General features: G+C 36.0%; 2 protein-coding genes across 7 annotated transcripts; one reads left to right on the plus strand and one right to left on the minus strand.

Moving 5' to 3' along the window:
* Positions 1-157: 157 nt before the first annotated feature.
* On the plus strand, positions 158-6,064 carry ebag9 (estrogen receptor binding site associated antigen 9). The gene is made up of 7 exons (XM_065298546.1): positions 158-424; positions 875-971; positions 1,216-1,294; positions 2,606-2,761; positions 3,508-3,615; positions 3,751-3,842; positions 4,881-6,064. Exons 2-7 carry the CDS (start codon positions 889-891, stop codon positions 4,996-4,998), a joined length of 636 nt encoding a protein of 211 aa, XP_065154618.1. The 5' UTR covers positions 158-424; positions 875-888; the 3' UTR covers positions 4,999-6,064.
* Positions 6,065-8,470: 2,406 nt separating this feature from the next.
* Positions 8,471-18,012, minus strand: sybu (syntabulin (syntaxin-interacting)). Of its 6 annotated transcripts, none has more exons than XM_065298538.1 (10): positions 17,857-18,012; positions 17,730-17,786; positions 17,353-17,421; positions 15,581-15,619; positions 13,769-13,952; positions 13,282-13,482; positions 11,438-11,534; positions 11,167-11,310; positions 10,309-10,464; positions 8,471-10,231 (listed from the first exon to the last, which is right to left on the minus strand). In XM_065298538.1, exons 4-10 carry the CDS (start codon positions 15,602-15,604, stop codon positions 9,100-9,102), a joined length of 1,938 nt encoding a protein of 645 aa, XP_065154610.1. In that variant the 5' UTR covers positions 15,605-15,619; positions 17,353-17,421; positions 17,730-17,786; positions 17,857-18,012; the 3' UTR covers positions 8,471-9,099. The 6 variants fall into 6 exon arrangements, with proteins under 6 accessions (XP_065154610.1, XP_065154611.1, XP_065154612.1 ...); XM_065298539.1 differs by having other exon boundaries at positions 17,726-17,786; XM_065298540.1 differs by lacking the exon at positions 17,353-17,421.
* Positions 18,013-21,294: the final 3,282 nt, after the last annotated feature.

The following is a 21,294-nucleotide window of genomic DNA, read 5'->3' on the forward strand; positions in this document are numbered from 1 at the left end:
AAATTTTTCATATTCCAATATATATTGTAAAAAAAAATCTATATTGCGTTAAAAATATGTATTTCATATTAAATTTAGAAATTAACGCCATTTATTAAATCTAGAAATTTTATCACAATCAGTCCTGAGGTTCGCGTTAATTCACAATCTGGCAACCCACAGACTCCAGTTCCCTGTTGGCGTTGGGTAGTACTAGTACAATGAAGGGACGATGGGTGCCTGCATCAGAATAATATGGATAAGATTGACACCCTTGACAGCATCTATCAGTGATGGTTCTGCTTTCCTGATGTCTTTTTTGCCAAAACCCATTACTCTCTCAGTATCTTTACATCTGTAGGAGATAAAGTGTTGCAGTTGTATCGGTCTGTTAGCTCCGTGCTATGCTTTCACTCACATCAACTGTATTTTATTGACCTGACCGGTGAGTAAATTAATGCATCTGTCCAATTTCATATTTTTTCACTTATTCAAGCTTTTGGGGATGTTATCTAAGGCAAATTAACCTCGTTAGGCAATAGGCATGTTCAGTTAGCTTCGTATCTTCGTAGCTAACATTAGCAATTGCTATTACAGTCTGTTTCTTTCATTTTTGTTGCTAAAGGTCAGATGATGGTGTAGCGACCGACGTGTTGATGTGTATCCTCCGTCCAATTTTTAGTAACTTATTTCTAAGTATTTTTTAAACCCATAGGTAGATAATACACTCCCTCATTTTAACTAAAAACCATATGTCTGAATAGCTGTTACTGGTTGCCGTCTGTTATAGGTTATGATTTGTGCCTATATTTTGAAATTGTGAATTAATTTACCTTAATTTATAATAAAAATTGACTAAGTTAGTTGTCTAAAGTTACTCTCCATTTGTTTTCAGATATCACTCATACCATGGCCATTGCTCAGTTTCGCCTTTTTAAAATATGCACCTGCTTAGCATCTCTCCTTTCATTCCTGAAAAGACTAATTTGCAGGTAAGTGTACCACTTTCCAGTTTAATGAATAAAAATGTTTTTAAGTAAATAAACATCAATAAAAGTACACAGAGTCAATAATCATTTGTACACAATAGACAGAAATATATGCAAACCAACACGGATATCAAATTAATATATACAACAATTAAGTGCAGAGGTTTTGTTTAATAAATATAATGTATTTTACATAATGTGTAATTTGTACTGCACATGTTTTGACTGTTGTCTTTTGTTTATGTAGGACTGGAAGGTCACGCAAGCTGAGCGGGGATCAGATCTCCCTTCCTACCACTGTTGATTATTCATCCGCACCAAAAAAGGTTTCAGAATCTTTTAGCATCGTGTTAAAGACTTTCACATGCGTCACATGTTGGATTTGCCACTGCCGATGTAAAATTATATCTATATGTGGATCACAATTGATTGTATATCAGTAGTAATCCTGTTCGCCTTAAATAAAATAGTCTTCTTAAAGGTGGTGTTGAATGTAAAACTGTATTTACATGGGCATAGATGAATAAAAAGAGTTCTGTACATGGTAATGACATATTGTGAACCTCAAACACAATTTTTTTCCCTTATGGAAACTTGTTTTCGGCGATATGCCCCGTTTTGAGATCGTCCTATCGTCAGCCTGTCTGATCGCCGAAAGACAATAGTATCGGGCGGCGGGGCAATAGTTTACTCATTTATTTATTTTTTTGTTCATTTTTTACTTATTTATGACAAGTCACTTGATTGGTGGACAAAAAAGAAGCAAGGCAACACTGTCATGACCGCAACCTTCTTAAAATTGATGCCATTAATCCATCAGCATCATATATCATTAATTTCCTGCGTGCCAGGGAGTGGGAACAACAAATTTGCTGATTTTAACCCCCTACGTGCTGAACAACCTCTCTAGTGCAAGGAAATGTCAGAGCCACGCATAGTACAAGCTCAGGTCCAAGCAAGGGTCCAAAACGCAGTACAAGCCCTCTTACGCAAAGTGAAGCCTACAAATCCTCTCATGCGAGGAAAAGCACGCAATGCACATGTTAATGTGAAACTATGATAATAATAATACCTATTGTCATGAATGCCCGCTATTAGAAATATGTCTGACGATCGTTGATACATGATATATTGTCTTTCGCCACAACCCTAATGGAAATTGTGCATGCAAAAGACCGCTGAAAAAAAGCCAATCTCAACCTATGATGCTACAGTCATGATGTATGCCCACAAACATTAAATTATACATTAAATGAAATACAATGTTGTTACATGCAAAAACAAGTTGTGACTGCTGAGTTAGCGCAATATGCTTGTTAATGCTAATATGTTAGCGTTTAAGCTGAAGTTCTACTATTGAAATTACAGTTGCAGGTCCATACTGAAATAATAAGCCGCTCTGAGCCGCTGTAAATATCGTATACATGTATTATTTGGCACCTTTAAATGGAGAATGTAAAATCTATTGAATTGTCATGACTGCATTACACCCTTCACAAAAAGAAGCCATGTGTTTCATTAGTAAAGAAAAACGGAAAGAATGATTTGCATTCTTATAATAAAGTTTGACAGACAATTTTAATTTTGACCTTTGACTGATAATTATAAATCAATGTTTGTTGTATAATTCCCTGCAGCCTGAAATTGAGGAGTGGAGCTCATGGGATGAAGACGGCCCCACGAGTATTAAAATAGAAGGTGGTAACGGGACGGTTCCTCCTCAGAATGAAGCCGAAGATGAAGAGCCAGACTACTTTAAAGACATGACTCCCACCATCAGGAAAACACAAAAAGTAGGTTCATTTTTAGGGGCTTTAGCAAACTTGTCCTTTTACTGTAATTTATTTCTCTCTATCAGATTGATTTATCATTCCGGTTAATTCTCTATAGCTGAGTTATTTTAAAACAGCTTTTAAATGTGAAAAAAGTAGTGCTGGGCATAGATTAATCTCATACAAAATAAAAGTATTTTTTTGCAAAATATATAAGTTTGTGCTGTGTGTAATTATTATGTATATATAAATACATACACATTCATGTATGTATTTAATAAACAGTTACATGTGTGTATATATATATATATATATATATATATATATATATATATATATATGTTTATATGTATATGTATATATATATATATATATATATATGTAAATAAAAAAAGATATATAAATAAAACATTACTTAAATGTGTATATATATGTATGTGTTTAAATATACATAATATTATTTACACACAGCACAAACTCGTATATTATGCAAAAAAATTACTTTTATTTTGTTTGAGATTAATCTAGATTAATCTATGCCCAGCACTAGAAAAAAATTAATAAACAAGGATTTGTGAGTCTTGAAATTATTTATAATCGTCCAAATTTCTTATTATTTTATGTATAATTTTTTTAAATCCTATCCCTAATCACCATTAAATTCGATCCCGAATGTTTGGACCTCAATTTATCCAGTTTTAACAGTAATATATAAAGGACATTATGGACCAATATAACATCTATTTCTCTTTGTGGTCATTTTTTAGATCGTGTTGAAGAAAAGGGAACCTCTGAATTTTTCCATGCCAGACAGTTCCTCCGGTTTCTCCAGTAGATTAGCTGCCTCTCAGGATATGTCCTTCATCCAGCCATCTGTGAGTATTAGTAACATCACATAACTAATGCCCATTATCACACCAGTATAATAATATAAACAATTTTTAGTTAATACTTAACTATTTGATAGTTAACACCAGATGTTACAAGGGCTTTGTCTCTATGAGCCGCAGGCGGAGCTGGGGGATCTTGACACCTGGCAGGAGGACACAAATGCTTGGGAGGATGAGGCAGAAGCAGCTTGGGAGACAGAGGAAGTGATGAGGTAGGCTGATATAGTTGACCCAAAAAAAAGCTTACTTCTCATCAAGTAGACATTTCTTAGATTTGCTGAACACAAATGAATATATTTGTAATCAAGCAGGAAACAGGATCACCTTGACTTCCATAGTAGGAAAGAAAAATACTATGGAAAGTCAATGGTGCTCAAAAAAAACTTTCTGCAAAATAGGTAGATTAAAGAAATTTTTACAGGTTTTGTAACAACATAATGGTAAGTAAATGATGACAGATTTTATTTTTTTGAGTGAGCTGTCTATATGCCCTCAAACAGGAATTTTATGGTCATTTATCAACATGACTGTGGTTCAAAGTTTCATAAAACTTTGCATGCTTCCTTAGAATTGAAATGCTGTGAATTCAGTATTGTACACACATCCTTATACACTGTCTATTTATTTAATACTTTGGCTGATTTATATTCACCAACTGTTGTACTCTCGACTCTGTTAAACACATTTACCATGTTTAAATTCAAAAGAACTGTGAATTTGCCTCCAAAATCAGCAAAAAGAAAGTAAATCGTATAATGGCCTATCAATAGACCTTCAAGAATTTGGTGGGTTTCCTTCTTTGCCCACTAGATGGCGGTAATCAAGCAAAGTTGTCTTCAACCTGCAACACACTGATCATAACTTGGATATAGCTTACTTGTTTAATGTGTCTTTCATCACCTCATTCAAATGAATTTCTTACTTCTAGTACAGTGGTTTTCAAACTGGGGGCCGCGAGATGGTGCCAGGGGGCCCCAGTTTTATGACATTTTATAAAATACATTAATTTATTATGAATTCTGTGTAATTAAACCTAAAAAAATTAGGCTACTAACCAAAAGCACTACTTTTTTGGATAATTTAATAATTTGTATTAAAATGTTTAGTTTTAGAACAGTTTTTTGTCACAAATTTTCTTTGGGGGGGGCCGCAAAGGAATGCACCGTACACAAGGGGGGCCGCACGCTGAAAAAGTTTGGGAACCACTGTTCTAGTAAATATAATGAAATCTCTGTCTTGCTTGATCGCAGGCAGCAGAAGATGGCGGAGAGAGAGAGACGTGCCATGGAGCAACAAAGAAAGAAAATGGAGAAAGAGGCGCAACGAATGATGAAAAAAGAGCAAAAGATCGCCGTCAAACTTTCGTAACATTTATACAGCACTGGACACTCTACACAACAGCCAGTCAACTTACCACATGTTGAATACGTTCTCGTTTTGTCTCAGCTACCACGCTGCTGTCTTTTGGAGTCCATCCGTTGTCTGGAAGAATTTGATTTTCTTGTTTTTTGTATATTGGACAAAACACAGCACAAAGAACCCTTCCCTCGTACATGAGTTCTTGTGAATATTCTTGCGGTGAAAATACTGGATGGGTTTTTTGTGTCAGTATTTATAAAACTTGAAAGAATTTATTCAGAATCATTTTAAATAATTCTGTTTATTCTGGGTTTGTGTTTTTGGCCTCAGTGTTTTTCACATCTGTTTTTATTTTCTTTATCCTCTTGTAACTGTCCTTTCAGCAGTGGGAAAATTCAGTTTCTCCTCTCTAATATCTCCTGGTCTTAACTGCTAATAATTGTTAAAGACCTTACATTTTTCCAAAATAGACATTTTGTTTTAAACCTACACCTTGATCTGGTTAAATGCTAAATTAAATGGTTATCTTTACTGGGAATAGAGATGTGTAGCGAGTTGAAAATGCTTTAATAAGGAGTGGGTTGGTCATCATGGAAACGCTAGAATTTTAAAATATCCAGATTGGCAACCAACGCATCTTCTATCTTTGGTAGAACCCAATGTCTGTTGCTAAGAAGTGTTGAAAGATAATTACATTCACCTTCAGTATAGCTTTAAGCCTGATATAATCTGCTGTATGTAGAAACAGTTCATCACACTGATCACAGGCATAAACATTTAAATTTTGATTTATCACAGGGATATCTTTGTTCTATTAACACAGTTTTACTGAATGAAGAGATAATGATGCTACCAGGGGAAGCTCTCCGGTGTCTTTATTGAGAAATGGGCAAATTGTTCAAGTCTATAAGTGGATCATGTCTATTGGTACAATACTGAGGATTGTCCTATTAAAATAATGATGGTGCTGATAATAACTTCTGCATGCTATGATTATTGAGGAAGATGAAGCCATGAGTGATGCAAGCTGATCATAATGTAAAGCAGAATAAAATCACACCTTTTTGTTATTGTTGATTTTCCTTAATTTTTTTCACGTATGTATGTTCATACCTTCTTTCAAAGCTGTTTTATGCACAGCCCAGCCTCAAAATCAATTGGATAACTGTTGTTTTATTTTTATCTGGTTATTTTTTTCAACTCTCATCTCTCTCTCAAAACCCATGCACCAGCTAACTTGTACAATATTTTCAGTGCTAAAGTAAAGATGATGTCCTTGGGTGTTTCGGAGCAACGGCAAGTCAAGTTGTATTATCATCTACCAAACTGTTCAATCACAAAATCATGAACCTGTTCCTACTATACAGTATGTGTGTCTTTGGAGATGATGAGAGACTCAAGGTCAGATGCAAAGTCCCGACCGATGGAACGTTCCGGCTATGAGAATGTGATGTCATAATCCCCATCTGCCTCAGCAACGCTTCTGGTCCCACACGCTCTCACAGCCTGACCCACTTAAGCGAAAAGAGGAAAATAAACTGTGACTGAATTATACATAACACACTGTCTGCTGCAGTGTCAGCTATGCAGATCTCTCTTTCGCTATTGGCTTATCTCTGTAATAAAGAATTGTTCATTAAATAAACTGAATATACACCAAATGAATGTAGGAATCTTTACAGCACATCTGCACCAGAAGAGCACGAGGCAAATGTATTAAAGCATCTTTAAATGAGGCACATATGATATATTGTACAGCCCGTAGAGGACATATCTGATTTTTTCCATGTTTAAGTGCTATAATTGGGTCTCCAGTGCTTTTATTAACCTAGAAAAGACATGAAAAGATCAACCCAGTAACTTAGTTTTGGAAAATCATTCTCTGCAAGCGTGTGAAAAAATAGGTCATTGAAATTTGGCTCCCCTTGTGATGTCAGAAGGGGATAATACCACCCCTTAATCTGCACAATCCAACCACGACACTTACATTTAGTGCAAAGATCACCTCACAAAATAGCACATTTTTGCTCACACCTAAAAAGTGGCAATTTTAACATGATATAATATATTATCTATATGATATTTAAAGCTAAAACTTCACGTATGTGTTCTGGGGACATCAAAGATTTATTTTACATCTTTAAAAAGTCTTGTGAAATGTCCCCTTTAATATAAAACTATTCTATCAGGTATCACATTCATGTGTAGTGTCTAGCTGGACATAAAGTAAACAACAGCAAGCATTTGGTCTGTCTTGCTGTTTTATGCATGCAGGGTCGTGTTATGCAACAGACAAGTCTCAGCTGGTAAAAGACGGACTGTGTGTTCTTCTGGTTACCCAGAGGTATACACTTGCTAATGGTTGTTTATTTAGTGCAGTTGCGTAAAAGTGCTGAGAAGAATGTACTAGTCCATATATTTTGTATTGCATAAAACTGAGTGTGTGTGTGTGTGTGTTTGGGTCCACAGCAGATCCATTAAGGATGCACTAATGTACTTTCCTATAACCATCTAGGATTTCTCTTCAAACTTTTTTATATAAGATTCTTAAAACATGATAACACAAATAAGACCTGAGAAGGGGAATATAAAGGATAAAATGTATGATTTGAAAATAATTGCTTTATATACAATGCAAACAAATGCATTAAAATCTATTCATAATACGATAATCCTAGCCTGAGACTTTACTCACTTTATAAGACCTTAAGTATACCGAGAAAGGGGATATAGGGGGTATGAGGAATATAGTGAATGGTTTGATAAAATGTTGCTTTATATACAAAGCATTAAAGGGTCAGTTTTGACAAAAATGAAAATTCTGTCATAATTTTCTTACTTTCATGTTGGAACAAAACGGTTTCTTTTCCTATATTGTAAGTGAATGGGGCTCATGATCGGTTTTGGTTCCAAACATTCCTCAAAATATCTTCCTTTGTGTTCATTAGTACAAAGAAATTTATAGAGAGTGAGAAAATTGTGACAGAATGTTTATTTTTGGGTGAACTCTCTTTTTAAATTCCATTCAGATATAACTATAGACTTTGCTCACTTTACTGAAAAAAATCTCCGGTTGCACATGATTGAATTAAGTTTTCTTAAAAAAAATTTTTTTCTGTAAAAAAAATAAAATAATTATGTACACCAGTTCAACATGATTGAATCAAGTTTTCTTAAAATTAAATTCCTTTTAATTAATGTTAACTTAATTTTAAGAAAACCTTATTTAATTATGTGCAACCGATGTCCAGAATTTTTTTTCAGTGAAATAAAACTTTTTGCATCTTGTTTAATGATGTTTGATATTTTTTATGATTCTACATCTAATAAGAGGCCTGTATATATTTATGGCAAAATATTAAAGGGGCGGTGAATTGGTGAAAGACCGCCCTTTGGAGCTGCACCCACAGAAACCTGATCCGAATGCCAATAAATCAATTTTAGACCATGCAAATTCATAACCACAAAACAATGTACGAGCTTAAAGGGGTTTTTCATGCTTTAATAATAAATATATATTCATACATCTCATATAAACAAAAATATTGCACATAGCTCAGGCACGTAACAAGTGTTCGCATTACTGTGGTAGCGGTTGCTTTCAGGAAAATGTTAGTAAACAGAGCAACATGTAAAAATCTCCAAGGCGAGGAATACAATTTCACCGAACACAAAACTGTGAACACATTTAAGCTTTGGCAGAAGGATTTAGTTCTTTTGGAAAACAAGTGCCATTTTAACTACAACAAAACAATGGCTAACTGACAGTAAACCCCTATTTTTACTGTATTAAAAGCAGGGAATAGCACAGTCAGCAAAGAACAAGACTTTAGCAACATAACCACCTACCCAGATGATTACATTATGAAAAATATTAACATTACACACACAAAAATATAAGGTAAATAAATAACAAACAACAAAACACAAATCCCTTTAGATTCCCTAAATTCATGTGCTTAACTCCAGGCATTTATACACGGTGCAAAGTAGGAATGTCAAAACTAAAAGTAAACAATGTGTATGCCTATTTTAACAGGTGTACAAAGCACAAGCTTTACGTTGAGATGTAGTTTAAGTGCTCTTGTTGATATACAAGCTTTAATGTGACTAAGTGTCTGGCCCGTGCGAATGGCGGAGCGAGTGCAATCCCATAATGCAACAACCCCGAATCAAAGCGCCGATGTTGTACACAGGAGCCCCTCCAACCAAACCATGGTGCGAATACAGCCACGCTACGGTGGGAAGCACGGGTGCTGCCACGGCAACCAGATCAAGCAGGAAATTGTTGCTCCAGTGTTTTTTTCCAACCACTGCCATGCCACTGGTGTTTTTGGAATCCTTTAGGTCAAAATCCAACTCCTCCATAAAGTGGCGATTCATTTCAGGCTCGGAAAAACACAGACCGGAATCACTGGGACTTTCACGGGTAAGGATCATTTTTGGGTCAGTGTCTTTGACTTCTTGGCTTTCATGTTGTACTTCAGACAACTCCTTCGATGGATTCTGTGCTTTGGATAGGTCTTCATTTTTTGGAATCTGTGCTGAAGCAGATTTCTGGGATTGTTGGGGGGAAGGGATAAAGAGATCAGAAAGCCCACCTCCCTGGAGCTTCAGCAGTTGGAGAAGAAGGGCTTGGAGATCATGCGTGTAAATCATCTCATCTGTCTGAACATCTTTTTCCTCTCTAGAGATATGCTCCTCTGTGCTTTTTTCTGAGATGCTGTGCTCTAGGGTTGACAGTCCCGGTTGGGGAATGATCTTGGTGCCACCATCGTGACTAGTATCGACAGCAGTGGACATGAGAACCTGCTCCAGAATCTCTGCGCTGTTGGCCATTTCATCGTTTATCAGCAGCTCACTGTCAGCCATCTCCTCCACTGCTTGTTCTTCCTGCAGCTCCAATTCCAGTTTCCTTGTGACGGATCTCTCCGTAGACTCGCAGATGAAGTCTAGAGTCTGCTCGTCTTGCAAGTTGCAGCCGTTCTGCGCCATCTCCATGCTGTGGAGCAAAGACTCCAGCTTCCTGTTTTGGATGTTTATATCAACAAAGTACTTTTGAATGCCTTTGTCCTTCTCCATCAAGCTGTTCTTCATGGTTTCCACCACCTGGCGTAACTGCTTGATCTCTTTGCGTGCTTCTTTGAGAGCAAGCTGAGCCTCCACACGGTGACATTCCTCTTCGATCCAGTCTTCACGCATTCGTCCCAGCTGGGTCTTCAGCTCGTCGATCACGGCCTCCCTGTAGGAGTTAAAAATACAAATGAACTTTGCATGCTTCTTTCAAATAAGAATGTAGAAATAAAGGCCAAGTCTTACCGGTCACAAACGGTGTTCTCAGATTCTCTGAGCTTGGACTTGAGGTGTCGTATGGCAACCTCTTTCTGCTGAAGTGGGGTAAGGTACTGCTCCGGATTGGGCGGCTTGATGCCATGATTGTCTCCGCATGAATGGTAGCGCACAGGAGTGGTTCTTCTGTAAATAAAGACCATGTTAAGTTGGTAAGTTAGTGCTCCTGTATAGCTCAATGGGTCAAAGGTTTGACCACAGAGTACACACATACTGATAAAAATGTAATTTAATGTAAGTCGCTTTGGATAAAAGCGTCTGCCGAATACATAAATGTAAAAGTGTTAATATTATAGATACAAAAGCAGTTATATTCAATATCTGAAAGGTCACATACCATGAAAATTTGGGAGAACAATGGGTGAACAAATAAGGGCACTGAAGCAAGCTCAGGCAGGCATTACTGAACACACATTGCCACACAAATCCTTGCAAAATGTGTTTATAAGAAATAAAAATGAACATCACGTATACCAAAATAAAAAAGAGAAACAATAAAAAAAACAGGCAGTACAAAGCTTCACCACCAACTGAATGTGGGTGCCTGAAATATTAAAGCTCTCTTCACCCTTCCAACAAAAATCTGGCAATGAGAAACACTTTACTTCTCTCAACCTGTCAACAGATTTGTTCTGTGCAAAATAAGGGCATTTTTTTCAAAATTCCCCTCAAAGCTTGGCAGAGCCCAACCATGACCAATGTAATCCTTTTTCTGAGAAGAGGTAGAGGGCACAATAACACCTGCCATCTGGCTGCAGTATAATCCTGCACAGAATAAATGGGTTCCTGTGTTCTCCATTGCCTATCTGCCTTTAGTCCATAACGTACCTGCTTGTGGAGCTGCTACTACTGTTGGTGCAAGAGGGGGCTTTGGGGGGCGTCCTGTAAGGGGCGTAAAGCTCTGCATCACGAGTGGAAGAGGGGCTTCCTGCAGGTTTAAACAAAGGCAGGCTCCTGATGTGCGGCCCACGGCTGTGGGAGGAAATAACAATGCCAAACAGTAATTTTTACAGGCGTGCTTCTACTATTGCACACAATGGTGAACAAAATAGCAACAGTAGGTAGAATAAACAAACAAATAAATGTAAAATATCCATACCTACGAGAAGATGTATTCTTCCCTGTGGAATTGGGCAGAATTCCATGCGTCTTATAGCTTCCTGCGCTACTGGATGAGCTGAAATCGGTCTCGCTGCCTGCAATGCATAAAAAAGAAGATGAAAAAAGTCTAAAGTTTCTTTGGAGATCTCTAAAACTATAGCAAAACCTCTCCATTGAAAGGCATCCATTAAACACATCCAAACCCAAAGAGACAGCATAGAGGCTGATTTCAAACCCCCCAAATGCACAACCAAAGCACGTTTTCCCTTAGCATATTTTCAGTAGCCAGATCAAAAGGGCTTGTCAGAGGATATAAGGTTACAGATGGCTATGATGAACACTTGTCTGCTTGCATTATGGGGAACTAAAGAAGGCAGAGAAGGATATTTCACATTCTCTCTGCACTTACCTGATGGCACATTTTTGTAAGCTCATGTATTATCTTACCTGGTGCTTTATGCACTGCACAGAAATTGAAGGTTGTCAAGCTACAATACAGACATAATGCAAACTATTCAAAGTAAAAGGCTAAACGCTTTAAATCAAGCAGAAATAATTTTGGAAAACATAAGAGTTTAACTTTAACGAAAACTAATTATTAAATAATATACAAACCTGAGAAGCATCTCTTTCCTTTTGACAAAACCATGATACCATGTGAATTGCTTCAAAATGTGTCAACTAACCACCTAACTAACTATCTAAATAAGTGACTAACTCTCTAACAACTATGAAACTGTGCACTTGCCAAGGTCAGGTTCAAATGCTGTGAATTCTCACAGCCAGTGGTGGGCGTGAACTACTTTTAATTGCACTGATTGGTCATCAGAGACTCTACAAGGCAACCAATCAGTGAAGGGTAATCAATCAAATGCCACCTGTTACTTCCTGGTTTGTGCTGTTTTCAATTTTTGCTTAGACTCAAAGAAAAACTATTTGGAACAGATTGTAGACGAGTAAACAGAACGTGTGACCAAAATCTGCCCCGCATTTTTTACACGTTTGCAGAACGGCACGTATATGTGTACCTTGAACCAAAGTGGACGTGCACACTTGCACACAGTGATCGATAATAACTGATCACAGCCCGTGCACGCAAACTTGTCTTGTCATGCGCATTATCTTTAGTTGTTTATGTTATTTCTAACACTTAAACATCGCTTTATTAGACTTTCATACATACACATACAATATATTTGTTTAAAAAGAAAATTTTTAAATACCGCGTATATAAACAACAGAATTTAATATTTATAGTCTCGCGATATCTGCACATGTAGCCGTAAACCGGGACGTGACGTACGTTGAACGTCAAACCCTAAAAACTGTGAGGGTTTTATTTTGATATGGTAATTGTTTTATTTTACAGAAATGAAAGCAGCTCCGGTGATAAATATCGGAAAACATGGACTGGATTTAAAATCTCCAAATGACGCTTAAGTTAGTTCACACCCTATGTTTACATCTTAGAAACTTCATCTTAACAGCATGTTGTCGTCTTGGTATATTTTTATCTTTTCTATTTTTCCCCTTGTTCTTCCTGTGCTGATATAATCTCTATTATTTTGTTATATATTCAAATTCTTGGTAAAAAAAAGCGGTTACCGAAAATTGCAGATCTGCGCATGTGCGAAGTCAGTATGGACGTTACGGTAAAATGTTTTAGTCATGGTTTTAGTACGCGTTTCTTTACTGCACACACAGGTTTACTGTCAGTTGTATTCTGCTTTTGTGCCAACGTGTTCAACTGTGCAGTTTTTTGTCAGTAGCAGAAATATAATAAAACGCATAAATGGTAAACACAGCAGAATGTTAATTCTAGGAATGTGTTTTTGAGATCACCTTTATGCATTATGTCACACTGTTTCTGTTCCCTCTTATGCTTCTGTGTAGGTGCACTCCATTGGGCCGCAATATTCATCCTGACTCTCTTCACTTTGATCTTGCGCTCTCCCAGAGAGGGTGAGCTCAACAGGCTGTTGTCTGAGCCTGATGGGGTCTTGACTGGCGATGCACACTGGCTGCTTGGACATCCAGTATCATCTAGGAAGGTAAACCCAAATGAAACGGTCAACAAGTGACGTAACAGCAGTTCAAAGATTGTAGCAGTTTCCTTATCACAGAGGTCAGTGTTATTGTGACATGTCTTACAGTGTACACACACATACAAAAAAAAATAGACAAATAATTATAAGCATGCATAAATGTGTTCAGTTCCAAGAAAGCAGACACATTATGTGTAAGTTGTGTGGATAATAATTGTAGTCAAAATATTTGACATTCCAGATTTATTTCCTAATGTTACATTGTAAGGACTAAAGTGGCCAACCTGAGGACAGGCTGTTGGGACTAATGGTTCTTTTTGAAAGCTGGGAGCTTATGTCAAAATCCTTGCTCTCTTCTTCTGACAGTGGCATGGTGGAGACAGTTGATTCCTTTCCTTTGGGATGCGAGATGTTGAGGACAGGACGGGGGATGCGGCTGCGCATTCTTCTCTTTTCTGATGATTTAACCTGTAGGAAACATTTGAAAATCAATAACTGGAGAAACAAAAAGTCAACTAAAAACACCCTGAGGTAAGCTACTGGGGTAAGTTATTTAACCTATTTAAGATGATAATTTGCTGAATAATGCCTAGGTCCATAAAGTTGTTAAGGAGTGGTAAAAAATTTTTTTAAACGGAAATGGTTGGTATTGTTTTAAAGTCCACATGTGTGGCACATGGGTGATTCTCGCGAAATTAGACTTATGAGGTGTCATGAAACATTTTGATAAACAAAAGTAAATGCAAAGTAGTGCTGCACAATTAATTGCATCGCAATCGCAATCGCGATGTCAGCCTGTGCAATTATATGACAGCAAAATGTTGCAATTATATTAAATAAATAAATGTGTGGACTTGTTAACACAAACTTTCTGATAACAGTTTGATGATTTTCCTTGCTGTTTAAAAAAAAAAAGAAAAATGAACAAAAACGGCAATGCACGTGTGGCATGCACGTGTGTGGTGTGCGTCGTCACTTATACCAGAGCGAAGATGGATGCAGAGGAGGTTGACAGTGATCTGGTAGCTAAAAAAAAACTCTATGTCTGTTGTATGGCGGTATTTTGGATTTAGGATTACTGACACTGAGCAGTTGCTACATCAGGTGGCAATACGAAAACATTTCTAGTTTTACAAATACAAATTTTAGCTAAACTGTGTGTGGATTTTCTTTAAAACCCATCAAGTTGACTCATGATACCATTTAGTATAATCGCAATCGCACATCGCAATTTTAGCATCAATAACCGCAATGGGAAAAATTACCCAAATCGTGCAGCCCTAATGCAAAGTAAGAGTATCAAAATAAGAAACATACAGTTACAAACATCTCTTCATGTATTATTTTGCACATGATTTCAAATGACATCATACTTACCAATTTTGTAGTTTTTTTCCAAATTTAAGGAGAAATTTTTCATTACCGCAACGTGTCCATGACTGGATTTGGGTTCTTTGACATGGAAATATTTATAATTAAAAAATCTAAAAAATAAAAAGCTTCAGTGCATGTTATACTATAAACATTAACAGTAAAGAAACATGTGGTATTTGGTGATCATTGGTAAATGTAGAGACAATAATAAGGAATATAAATGTGTCTACGAAATATTTTCTCATCCTCCACAACAATTTTCAATCATTGTTTAAGCCCTCAAGGAACTAACATAAAAAAAAAATCGTTGGAAGGGACATAAATGACTGTGACACTCAAGATGGCTACCAGGTAAGCAGTTCTTATTTTTTCTCCAGGATAAAAGTTGAAATTTTGTTTGTCGTAGTACTTAGACAACATTTTAGTTCTCATTACCGAAACATGAGTTTGTAAATGCATATTTAATGTAATATCGCAACGGTAATGATAATTAAAAAAAATGTAAATAATTATATAGGAAATATTTTTTAAATCCTCTAAAAATAATGGGTATAGTAATTTCAGACCTTTATCTTATATGTGCAAAAAAATTGAGGCTTCAAGGGATTTTTAAAAATTCTGATGCTGGACACCTTTTAAATCTAGATTTAGTGAGAATCACCCGCATGTCTTGTTAAAAGTGTGATCGGTCAAAATTTATATAGGTTTAAGAAGGCAAGCACCTCAAAAGCCTGAAATGGTCCCATTCTTCTCAAGTAAAACTGTAAAGAAAAAAATAAATATCAGGTTTTGTGAAAATGTCATAATATGTATAAAAAGCTGTGTTGGGTTAAAATATTTTTACAAGGTTAAATGATTGACCTTTTCCTTGAACATTTTTTACCTAAAATTAATGGTATATGGAAAAAAGAAATTCATTTTTTTCCTAGGGTCATTTGTAATAAGACTTTTAGTTATTAGTTGGAATTTTAGCCACTATAAATCTGATGTCAGTGAATTAACCAAGTATTATGTAAAAGGCTTTTCACCTTAACAAGGACGTAATATGGTCAAATTAATCTATGCAGTATGGGATGATGAAACCCCACCCTTCATGGCTGTAACAAAGACTGCACTGCTGTGTGTGTGTGTATAATCTCTATAAACTGACCACACAATCAAAGATGAGAAACAACAAGAGCTCAACCGTTGAATAATTCAACATAATGTATCTCACTTGATTGACTGTGACGTCATTAGGCCATTTACATTTTTTTTTAGTATACACCGAAGTTGATGTGTTCTTGTTTGTCAGCAGCATCACTTTAAAGTTGGTTATGTAAGAGTTAGGTGAATGACGCAAGTAACCTCTTAAGGTTCGTGTTCTTTGCTTCACTCAGTCTTTGCCACTTTCTATTTTTTGTCTGGATGGCATGTTTCATTACAAAACGTAATTATGTAGCAGGTCAAATTGTCCACTCATGGGAACTAGATTCTTTTCTTGTAAAGCCCTGAATCCAGAGCCTTAGCAACAAAACCTTGGAACAAAGAGGACAGAACAGAGCCTTTAAAATAGACAGATAGTTGTCGTGCAGTAGTCAGCCATTCAGTTGTTGATTGATGTCTTGTGTCCAGAGAAATAGATTTCAACCACTGGAAACAACGACTCACAACTGGCTTAAGGTGATAAGGCAAGAGCATATAGCCACAGAGAGGTTACATATTTAGCCATTCATAGCAGCTTATGTAATGTACAGACCACCATATTTTATTATCTTACGTTTAGTTTAAAGTTTATAAAAGTATTTATGTTGCATATATGTCTTATTTACTTTGTCAGTATGTGTCAGTGTCAAATGTATTATATGCCGTGGTCCTGAGAGGCACGACTTTTCTGCTTTGATGCTACTAACAAAACTAAAGAGTCTGTGTTAACTAAACAGCCTCTTCTATTGGCTACTGTAACTGTAGATACCAAGCCAACACAAAGCATCCGAAAAGGACACATCAGCATTCGAGACGCTTTAAGTCAGTTGCCTAAGCAGCAGTGACTCTTTATTCTGTCATTACTCTTTTAATGCATTGATGACTCACAATGCCAGTAAGTGAATAGAAAGAGAAAGTAAAGCTGGTGGCTTTAAATTTGTTGCTATGTAAGCTGGTGTGTATACTCAGTGAATATCATTATTACAAATGTTCTCTCTGTGGTAAGATCATTAACACTTTATAAGTCCCATATGTTTTCAATTATTGTTCTCATTACCATAATACAGTAAATTACAGTGAAATATATGAATTTATTTATTTCAGCATGTACAGTATAAAAAGTGTTTCCCTTTGATTTTTTAATGACCTAGACATCTTGACAAGTTTTTAAGTGTCCACCACTTTACTTACACGCTGTAAAAGCCAGAAATTATATAAATCAAATATTTTCTGACAAATTATCAGATGTTTGGATATCTCGAATCTTGGAATGCAAATAATGAATGTTAGTTTTAATATTCACAGTTACCTGTTTGATAACCTTCAACTGCTGGGTAGAGTCACAAAAACGTAATATTTCCAAAGGTTTCTGTCTCACCTACACAGGTGATAGCCAAAAACCACACAAGTTAAAATAAATGTATTAATAATAATGAAATATATTATTAAATACATAAAATGAGACCTCTGTGATTTTCCCGAATATGGAACAATAGGCTATTGGGTATTTACGTGCGTAAAGACAAAACAATATGCGCATCAAGTTATGATTGAGCATTAAACACATTTTTAGACACGATTTACAATAAAACGAACACATTGAATGTAATATATGTAATATATTTCTACGTTAGTAATTAAACAAATCCAAAACAATACTGTGACGCAGCACTCAAACGCACTTGCCTTGTGATGCGGGCTGAACTCCTGATGCTGGAGTGAGAGGATGCGCAGCTCTGTGTCCTGTCAAAACAAAACAATGAGTGTTCTCAGTTCCCAGCCCTTGTTTTGCTCTGATGTGATCGACACTTACCCCCGTCCGTTTGCGAATGAAGCCAGATTATTCCCAATACATCTCTTGCTGCATCCGTATTAGCGCATGTGCTCGAGGAGAAGAGGCTGAAGCATCTGACATCGCCAGCACACCGTGAATCTGACTGTTTCAAGTGTGTTATGTAACGAGCAACAAGGATTAACCCTTACATGATCGACACAGATTTAAAAAGTCGGTTTTATTGACGCGTACGTTTATACGAAGTGTCACTACTCGTCTACGCCTTTAGCTTACAGTCGCCTAGGCTTTTCCCATGGTTTAGTGTCTTGCACACAGTTTTGTTCTTTAATATTGCAGTTATCAGCCTGGATATTTTGACAACGTTTCGATATAATTTCATATGTCTTCATCAGCACCACGCAGACAGTAAAGTCTGTGAGTGTTGGTGTCAGCTCTCCATGGTGCTGAAGTCAACAAGCGTAAAATAAGGCCAAGTGAATCTGATTGTCTAGATATGATTGGGCGCGTTAACGCATCCTTATTGTTTAAAATACAATTATAATTCGGACGACTGGTTAACATTATTTTTAAACAACTGTTTATTAAGTGATTTCTATTTGTTTTAGTGCCTGTTTATGCGTTTTATTGCAAAATAATATTTATTGGTCAATGTACGTGACATGCATGTTTTTAGCGCTGCATTTATGACATGTCACTTTATTATATAAAACCTATTTAGTTTAAATACATTTTCGGTATTTTTAATAATAAATATTTTTTAATTCTTAAACTAGCTTTTTAAGACAATTGTTAAAAAGTGTGTTTAAACCGATACTTTGTCATTATTTTATGTTTGAAACCGTTCCTATAAACAAATTTCACGAATATCAGTAGTTGTTGGAATAATTGAAAAGCTTTTGTACAACAGTTTGGCTGTTCTCAAATGGCAGGTAGTACAACCACGTGGGCCTTTTATAAAGAAGTTAACAAGTATAAACAGTAAACATGAAATCACATCGTTCAGTAAATCTCACGTGTTCTTTTTGACTGAATGAAAAGTTTCTCTCAAATACTGAAAAAAATAGCATCTTTAATATAATAGGGTGGTACTCTGTCTGTGTCAGGTGGCACAACAAAATAGACAAAACACATTTTACTTGTATTTAAAAAGTATATAAATTTGAAAACACAGGCAAAAGCTTTTACCAGAAAATTTTAAGTGTGTCGTTTTCCTGCCCTCTGCTGGTAGAAAAGAAAATGACGAGTGAATAAATTTCTGTATAAACAATTTACAAAATATAAATATAAAACACGCAATAATTAATTGAATAGCATGCATGTAAAAGGGGAGAAATGTGTTACGAAAAAACACTTGAAAGACTAAAATCCGTCTTCATTAGCCTATATTTGACATTTTCTTTAATTTAAAAAATCCAATCTGATTTTGTAATGTGTTTATCTAATATAAATTGTTTACCCAGGAGTACGAAAGGTTACTTGCAGCTGGTTGCCAGTAACTTGTTGTAGATTTAAATTTGTTATTTACTGGCAAGAGTTTGTTCAAAGTTAAATAAATATTAAATATCATCAAGTCTTTTTCTTTAGTACAGAGTAAAACTAAAATAACAGAATTAAACAAAGCATTTTGGGAAACAAAAATCTGAAGCAAAAAAAAGTGTGATGATGATTTATGGTTCCCAGAATGTTTTGCATGAGACTGTTATTGTAGTTTTATTCTTTTAAGATAAAGACTTGGTAATATTTAATATTTATTTAAGTTTGAACAAACTCTTGCCAGTTAAACATACATTTTAATCTACAGTAAATTACTGGCAACCAGCTGCAAGTAACACTGTAATTTCTATGGATTTTTTTTACAGTGTAGTCTACATACAGGGTAAATTTGAGTATACTGGGTTACTCATTGAGATGATGCATGGTCAAAAAGTGTCCCATGCAGTTTACCTAAATTTCCCCTTCTATTACTTCAAATTTGTGGCAGATCTGAAAATTTTCAGTTCATATGTATTTACTTGTTATAATGTATTTTAGCCTAAAGTTCATTTTACTTGTACTCAACATACACTGTCAGAAATAAAGGTACAAAACTGTACCTTTTCTGTCACTGGGGGTGTACCCTAAGTTTCCGTTTGGTACCTTTACAGGAATACAAAACGGAATACAATTTTTGGTAGATTACCGTACCTTAAGGACCTACATTATTAAAAAAAAATCAAAATATGTACCCTAGCTGTCAGGAGGGAAGCACCCTTTAAAAAGGTAATTGTATGGACTATTAGGTATAGATATGTATACATTTGGTACCAATATGTACCTTTGAGATACTAATATGTATTTTTGAGGTACTAATAAGCACTCTTTGGTCCCAGTACTTCTGAGGCACTAAAAAGCAATCCTTAGGTGCAAAGCTGTACTTTTCGAAAGGGTACAGCCCCAGTGACAGAAAAGGTATGTTTTGTATCTTTATTTCTGAGAGTGTATGTCTAGGTTAGCCAGTATCTTCTCATATGGACACACAACGATCCAGAACACACAATAAAATATTTTATTGATTTTGGGTGAGGTTTTCTTTTCTATAAATTATGTTCATTCACAGCAGGATATTATCTCAGATGTTTGCCAGATGCAGGGTGGACTGGCCTTCAAGATTGGCCTATCAATGCTTTGTTTGAATATGTTCTTTACAGATTATAATGACAACCATATTTACAGATGAGACGACTCATCATGTTGCAGCTCTAATACCAATTAACAAGTAACATGTGTAGTGACTAAAAGACATTACAGGTTGACAGTTAAAGATAATTCAATAAACATGTCCAGTCGTGATATTTTTTTTACTAGAATTTACCTTTTCTATTGTGGTTAAGCACGACATCAAACACATAATTTGTGTCTCCCCTGCTCGTTATCTGCGTAAAGGCTTGCACATCCAATTCTCTGTTGAAAAATTATCCAGGCCTAATTGATAACCACAAGGGGGCAGTGCAGCCCAAGATTACGTTGATGGAATTAAAGCAGAATCTGTGGTTACTTAACTGAATAGCCTGCATTTAGAAGAATCTGAATGGGATTGTTTGGGTTACAGTTCTTTTTTTTCGCCTGGCCATCATCACTGCAATCCAGCTTATGAAGATGGAAATAAATTTGGCCATGTTAGGCTAGTCAATTTGGGCTCGGTCACTGGCATACAGTGTATATATACAGTAATGTTTTTTCAGAGGCCTGTGCTCTCTTCCTTGAAAAGTGACAGGTGAATTTTATTTTCGACCTTTTAATTAGTCTTAATTTAATAAGCAAACATTTGCTCTCTAAGAAACTGGTGCAGTCCTTTGCGTGACAGCCCTGTAGTGAGGTGTTTCTCTCACCATCACTTAGGCAGTGCGATAGATCTGTGAATATTTTTGTCGACCTGTTAACCTCTGTCAACATGTTAGTCTACTTGTAAGGCTCGGC

The sequence above is a fragment of the Paramisgurnus dabryanus genome, chromosome 13, assembly GCF_030506205.2.
Source record: "Paramisgurnus dabryanus chromosome 13, PD_genome_1.1, whole genome shotgun sequence".
In the NCBI taxonomy this organism is placed as follows: domain Eukaryota; kingdom Metazoa; phylum Chordata; class Actinopteri; order Cypriniformes; family Cobitidae; genus Paramisgurnus; species Paramisgurnus dabryanus.

Coding starts and splice junctions, on each gene's coding strand:
- sybu (XM_065298540.1), bottom strand. CDS start 15,604: ATGGGACCATTTCAGGCTTTTGAG. Junction 13,953..15,580: donor GACCATTTCAGGCTTTTGAG/GTGCTTGCCTTC, acceptor TGTTTCCTACAG/GTTAAATCATCAGAAAAGAG. Junction 13,483..13,768: donor TCCCAACAGCCTGTCCTCAG/GTTGGCCACTTT, acceptor TTACCTTCCTAG/ATGATACTGGATGTCCAAGC.
- ebag9 (XM_065298546.1), top strand. CDS start 889: ATGGCCATTGCTCAGTTTCGCCTTTTTAAAATATGCACCTGCTTAGCA. Junction 972..1,215: donor CTGAAAAGACTAATTTGCAG/GTAAGTGTACCA, acceptor TTGTTTATGTAG/GACTGGAAGGTCACGCAAGC. Junction 3,843..4,880: donor GAGACAGAGGAAGTGATGAG/GTAGGCTGATAT, acceptor GCTTGATCGCAG/GCAGCAGAAGATGGCGGAGA.